Genomic DNA, 7,070 nt, shown 5'->3' on the forward strand with positions numbered 1-7,070 from the left:
TTGGGTTTAGAGGCTATTATCGACTAGACCTAACTGTTTTTATTTTCTTTTAAAATCGAAATACCAAAGAAACAGGTATTAAATACTTTGGTTTCCAAAAAGAAAGACTTTGCGAATGTAAATTCAATAACCGTATGAATTATAAGTATATGGACATGTCTTTACATCAAATAATACTTTTGGAATCAAAATAAAATTTTATAACAGGTATACAGCATACATTATACTTCACATATTTATTCCAACGTGGCTTCACATTGTGCGAGAGAGATGACGCATGCCTGCGTATCATATATGTAATACTAATGTATTAGTATTACATACACACAAAGGGGTCTGAGAGTGGAGATGTTTGTATACGCGGAGAGCCTAATTATGGCTGGAAAATTGAATTTTATTTGTAACAAGCCGATAATTGTTCAAAATATAAGATGTGCAAAAATCATAAAAGTACGAACACATTATGAACTTTCATGAATATATTCGTAATCTGAGCACTTGAAATTTTTATTACAATATGAATTCTCTTTGGAATTTATGAAAGAAGTGACAGCTAACCATTAGAAAAAGAAGAAGACATGTCAACGATGATTTACTAACCAAAGTATAAAGTATGTTTTGGATACTATAATTACCAAACACGTTCTACATTTGAGGCTTAAATAAATATGTCTCGTAAAAAGGATATATCTGTAAGTATTTGTGAGTACCGTGTCGTATTCAGTACTCTAATAATATATTGTAGAGAGAAGAAATTGCCAAACAGTTTCTTTTACCAGAAAGACAATCTAAAATTGATACACTTCTTAAGCAAGATGGTCAAGCTTATTGTATATGTAGATCATCCGATTCATCGAGATTTATGATCGCTTGTGATGCGTGTGAAGAATGGTAATCAAGGAATTAATAGTTATGAATTAGGTATTTGAATATAAAATTATTTTAGGTACCATGGTGATTGCATTAAAATTTCTGAAAAGGAAGCAAAACTAATAAAACGATATTTCTGTATACGATGTAAAGAAGAAGACCCATCATTAGTCACAAGATGGAAAACTAAAAAAGAACAGGAAGATTCTTTGTCACTTCAAGAAGAACGTAAATCCAGAAAAAGAAAAGAACGAGGAGAAAGTAAAAATGATAAAAAAATCAAAAAATGTGGCGAATGTATGGGCTGCTACAAAACTGAAGATTGCGGAAGATGTGATGTATGTACGAGGAAGAATAGACATGGCTTTTCAAAAAATAAGGAGAGGTGCAAACAAAGAATTTGTGTGAATGCTTTGGGAGGGTAAAGTTTAAAATAAATTTATTTTGAAAATTGTGAAGAATTGTTACAATATATTGGCTTTGAAGTTAATATAGCAGCTTACTATATTACTTACATAAATGCTGATCCACTAAAAGTGAGACATTCAAAACCCACTGTTTCAGTAGAAAATTGATAACTATAGCCCTTGTGTTATTTTAATTCTAAGTTTATGGCATGATTGCAATTTCTCTGATAGAGTCCATTCCTGGGAGTATGGGAAAAATAATAAAAAAAACTCCAGTACCGCCCTGCTTCGAGATATTAAGGTTAAAATTTGATAAATGAGTTGGTTCAACTTTCAACTTCTTAGACCTTTTTATGTTTTTCATGATCTAAAAGTTTGACATTCAACATACTTCAGTTTTTATCAAGTAGGTCAAAACTTTTTACATACTATTTTAAACTGGTTCTCATAGAAAAGAGACCTTAAATAAAGATAAATCATCACGAAAAAATGAGTTACTTTATTTGTTCCTCATGCTTTCGCATTTGAGGAACATGAAAAAAATAATCAAAACATTCTGTTACCCCCACAGCTTGGGAGATTAATTTTAGCGTTAGTACCGATTGCATAGTTGCTCCTCACTACCAATGATGCTCACTATGAATTATCAATAAACACAGCTTGTATAAACATTCAGTAGCACTTTTGTTGCAAGTTGCAAAATCTAGGTATATAGGAGGAATTTCACCTCCTCCTTAGTTGGAGCCAGGCCTGCTTAGAACAAGCCCAAAAGAAACGGTTCTTCTGATGGTGTCTCGTTTATGCCCTTGAAACCCATCTCACTTTAACCTCAAGAATTCTATCAGAAAGCTAAAATAAGTTATGATCAAATTATTATTATAAATGATACTTATATCTATGTTAATCTACAGTCATCATATTCCTTATTTATCTACTACTGATAAACATATTTACAATATATTGCATCTTAATATTTTTCTAAATTTATTCACAATTATTAATAATCTTTAATTAAATAATGTCACTTCCAAACAGAAATCACTTTATTATAGCTTCGACCCTAATGAAGGGATACCTAAAGTTTTAAGATGCATCTGTTTGTTTCTCTGAACTTGAATGATGGGAGTTAATGGCCTAGTAGGTATAATACTCCTTCTGCAACAAAGGTGTTGAGTGGTTATCAAATTTTTTAATAAAAATAATTATGATGCTATATTTCCCTTTATTCCTTTTTTTGGTCCCTCATATGCGAAAAGAGAAATGACATTAGAATCATTCAATCTTTAATATCTCGAAGTATAGGGGTGCTGGAATTTTTTTATTATTTTTTCCATACTACAAGAACTCACAGTCAAGTTAGGCCATAATTATGTACTTAAAAAATGATTCATTTCCAAAATATTTGTATTGAAATGCAAAAAAATCATACATCCATTTAATTCAATTCAAGAAACATAGCTTTGTTAGTATTCTATTAAGTAAAATTTTACTTTATGGGAGGATTTATGCCTATCAAGTACCTGATTCTTTACAACGATATCAATTTTTTTAAATAATTACAAAAATATTACTTATTATAAACAATTTTTAGAACAAGAAGAAAACGAAGAGACTCAAGTGCAGAAAGGGAACAATCCCATAATGAACACTTGAAGACTGATTATCCGCGACAGTGTTATGGACCAAAATGTATTAATAGTGCAAGATATGGCTCTAAATACTGTTCTGACCAATGTGGAATGACATTAGCAAAAACTAGAATTTTACAAGTTCTCCCTCAACGTATACAAGAATGGGCTTTAAGTCCTTCTGTGGCAGAAGAACTCAATATTAAGGGTATGATTATATAGTATAGAGTATATTTTATAAATTTTGAACAGTTTTTATTTCATAGTATTGTCAATAGAGCAGTTATAAAAAGTGGTCAACTAATTGATAATAATGGATATGTTCTATTTTAAGCTTACAATACAATTTCATCTTTTGGTATAGAAAATATTGAAATAAATAAGGTAGTGCATATTGATGCATATATTGATACATTTAACATTGTCAAGTCAAAATAATGTATGCAAAATGCAACAGCTTTCCACTGGTAGACATACATAAAATATGCAAACAAAGAATATGAAATGTGGACTATAAACACACATGTTGAGGTTCTTATATTGAACTTTTTAATATTACCGTAGGTGAAAATAGTTGTTATGGCAAATTAACATTTTTATAGGATTGAATTGATGGAAACTGATATAGAATTTTTTACGATCTAAGAAAGTGACTAACCTCCAATTGATATATGAGATGCAATAGAATATAGACTCTACCCTTATATTTATATCTGACCCTAACAGGGTTGTATATGTATGGACCCAACGCCTTTATCTGTGTCAGTTTATTACAAGCCATGAAACAGTATGTGTTATAATTTTTGGTAGTGTCTTAAAATATCTACTAAACAGCGCAAATATTTGCACTTTGAGGCAAAAATGATAGATAAAAGTGTTTATGCAAAGTTAATGAAGTGAAGCCATGAAAAATACTTTTCATTGAAAATGCTTTAATGAGCATCCTTGAAAGTACAGTTTGGAAAATTGTGAATAATTCTATAGCTCCTAAAAAACATGAAAAGTGTATCAAAGTGCATTGATTTTTTTCATTTACTTTAGATATAAACAAAAGTGCTATTTATAAAATTTTCTTTCTATTCTCTATTTAAATGTATAGTATCTCAATATGATGAGGTATAAATATTATTTAGGTATCATTTCAAGCAGCTTATAAAATTAATTGTATGATTTCAAATCAAGTATTGTAAATTATTAGGGCTTTTTTGAACTATTATGGCGAACTTAGATTAATTTAATTTCTGATTGAGTTGGTTATTATATTTAATCCATATAAAAAATTAAATTTCAGTATATCTTAATTTTATTTCTTGTTTGTGTAATTAGTGCAATGTCGCCATTTAAACTTCTAAAATAGAAGAGCTCAGTTAAATCTTATAGAATTTCTCTCCACTTCTTTTGGTACCTTGCTTTTTCTCTCCATCTCTGGATGTTTTTCTCTTCTTCCACTACTTCCATCCACCGTTTTTTAGTCTACATCTTTTCCTCTTGCCCCTCCATGCAAATCGTTTCACGAGTCTGTCTTCTTCTATTCATTCTAAGTGACCTAGCCATTGTAACCTTGTTGTCTTTATCAACGCGTTAATTGGTGACTCATTGAAAAGTGTGTAAATTTCATGGTTTGATGTCTCTCTCCCATCCTAACTCTGTCTGCTTTCCTCAAAAAATTCTTCTTTCCCAGATTTCCAATATATGTTTAGTTTTATTCGTCATTATCCGGTTTTGCACGCGTATGTCAGTTTTCAGTTCGATTTCCTATCCTCCTTGGCATTTATATCTAGTAGTACACCCGAATACATGAAATTTTCTACCTCCTCAAATTCTATTAACGTCCCATCATGTTTATGTACTTTGAAATTGTTTTTTGTCTTGCTTTCATATTTATTCTTTATTTTCATAAACTTTGATTTTTCATTATTGAAGTGCAGGTAGCATAAGCTAAGCATTGACGACTTTTTCAAACATCATTCCCTTTCTGTTGATACTGGTTCTTCTTATTATGCCTTCCAAAGCTAGATTGAATAGTACCGTTGATAAAGGGTCGCCTTGTCTTAATTCTTGTTGTTTTAAAAGGTTCACTTTTCTTGTTATTAATTTTTACTATATTGTTTGTGTCATCTAATGTAATCTTAATTAGTTGAATTCATTTAATATTTGGATTAACTTTGGTGTGTGGACACTATCATAAGCTCTTTTGAAATCAACTTAAAGGATCTATGTTGGTATCTTATATTTGTAACATCCAGTAATCAGTCTGGTTTGGGTCGGATGTTCCTCTACCTTTTCTAAACCCTCCTATGTACTTTCCTAACAATTTTTCTGCATAGATTTCCAAAATTGATGCCAGTATTTTGATTGTGACGTCTAGCAAGGATATTCCTCCTATATTTTCACACAATGTTTTGTCTCCCTTCTGTAAATGGGTAATATATTGGCTTTTCACCATGCTTCTGGCATTTTCTCAGTTTTCCAAACCTAACAATTTAAATTGAAAATCTCTTCTTTAAGCTGTTCACTGCCATGTTCTTTTTTTACTCCATTATCTCCTGGACTTTTGTTTTTCACTTCTTCAACTTCTTCTCTGTTCAGTAAATAAAATCATATGATTACAAAATTGTGTAACTTGAATAATGGTATGGGACTACAATATTATTATTTTAGCTCTTGACCAAGTACGTAAACAACAAGTAGAGGTACAACAAATTCTTCAAGAATTAGATAAGCGCCATAAAGAACTTGATATCGTAATTGAAAGGGCTAAAAACGCAAATATTGATCCAAACCAAGAAAACGACAATGAAGATGATGCTGAAATATCTACATATTGTGTGACTTGTGGACATGAAATTCACTCACGTACTGCTATTAAACACATGGAAAAATGTTTTAATAAATATGAATCTCAAGCTTCTTTCGGATCTGTATTTAAAACAAGGATTGAAGGTAAATTTAGTTTTTAAAACATGCCTTACTATTAATAGGATATTTATATGCATGGCTGATTTATTTAGTTATTATTAAATACTTTTTTAGGGAATAATATGTTCTGTGATTACTATAATCATAATAACAAAACATATTGTAAAAGGTTGAGGGTATTATGTCCAGAACATTGCAAAGATCCAAAGATAGGAGATCATGAAGTATGTGGCTGTCCATTAGTCAAAAATGTTTTTTCGCCTACAGGAGAGTTTTGTAGGGCTCCCAAGAAGTCTTGCATTAAACATTTCGTCTGGGAAAAACTTCGCAGAGCTGAGGTGAGAGCTATTTACACATCATTCTAAATGATACTTTATGGAATTAAAACATTTTACGCAGCTTAGCATCAGATACAGTTTTACGTTTTTTTCTATGTCGATATATATTTTTCATCTTCGCATGAGCTTCAACATAATGTAGCACAAATATGTAGCCATTGTGTCATAAATTTTTTATTTTTTAAAACTTAATGAAAAGATTTCTGAGTCAGCTTTAAAAAATTAACGTTTGTCGCTGAAGGAGACTTTAATGTGCTAAATTGGAATATTTCTGACACTACCTTGAGGTTTAAATTAAAAGAACATTTAGACTAAATGTCAACTTCAACAAATAAATTTAAAACTTTTAGACATGTTAATACTTCAGTCTTCTTTTTATATGTATACATTATTTATTGTACAATTAGTAAAATTTATTAGGGGGGCTTCTAATAAGTGTCAAACATGAAGATATGTTGGTGTCATCCCTACTTAAAAAATTAAAAAACCCTTTTTTGTGCCAATAATTTACATTTACGTATTATAGTTTTGGATGTTTATTGGCTATAAATCTTTATCACATATTAATAGAAATTCAAAATTCTGTTATGATTTTAGATTGATTTGGAAAGAGTTCGTCATTGGCTCAAGTTGGAGGAATTGTTAGAAAAGGAACGTCAGATAAGAACCAGCATGGTGAGTCGGGCTGGAGTTTTAGCATTGATGTTACATAGTACGTACAATCATGAATTAATGGAACAAATAACTGCAGCGCAAGATCAGCAAAATAATCAAAGAGATAACCGCGTTAAATCTAGATACTGTTAATTTTATAATACAATTTGTTCTATCATTAAAAAATCCATGAGGTGGCAAAATGAACAGAACAAATATATTGGGTGAAAACAATAAAGTGTAGAAAGTCATAA

The 7,070-nt window shown here is 30.4% G+C and overlaps 1 protein-coding gene across 1 annotated transcript; it reads left to right on the top strand.

Annotated features, from left to right (window-relative positions):
• Positions 1-564: 564 nt before the first annotated feature.
• On the top strand, positions 565-7,070 carry LOC130447256 (CXXC-type zinc finger protein 1-like). Its single transcript, XM_056783967.1, has 7 exons — positions 565-692; positions 746-891; positions 947-1,291; positions 2,869-3,113; positions 5,567-5,848; positions 5,939-6,162; positions 6,760-7,070. The coding sequence occupies exons 1-7, from the start codon at positions 669-671 to the stop codon at positions 6,967-6,969; spliced, it is 1,476 nt and encodes a 491-aa protein (XP_056639945.1). The 5' UTR covers positions 565-668; the 3' UTR covers positions 6,970-7,070.

The sequence above is a fragment of the Diorhabda sublineata genome, chromosome 8 (assembly GCF_026230105.1).
Source record: "Diorhabda sublineata isolate icDioSubl1.1 chromosome 8, icDioSubl1.1, whole genome shotgun sequence".
In the NCBI taxonomy this organism is placed as follows: Eukaryota; Metazoa; Arthropoda; class Insecta; order Coleoptera; family Chrysomelidae; genus Diorhabda; species Diorhabda sublineata.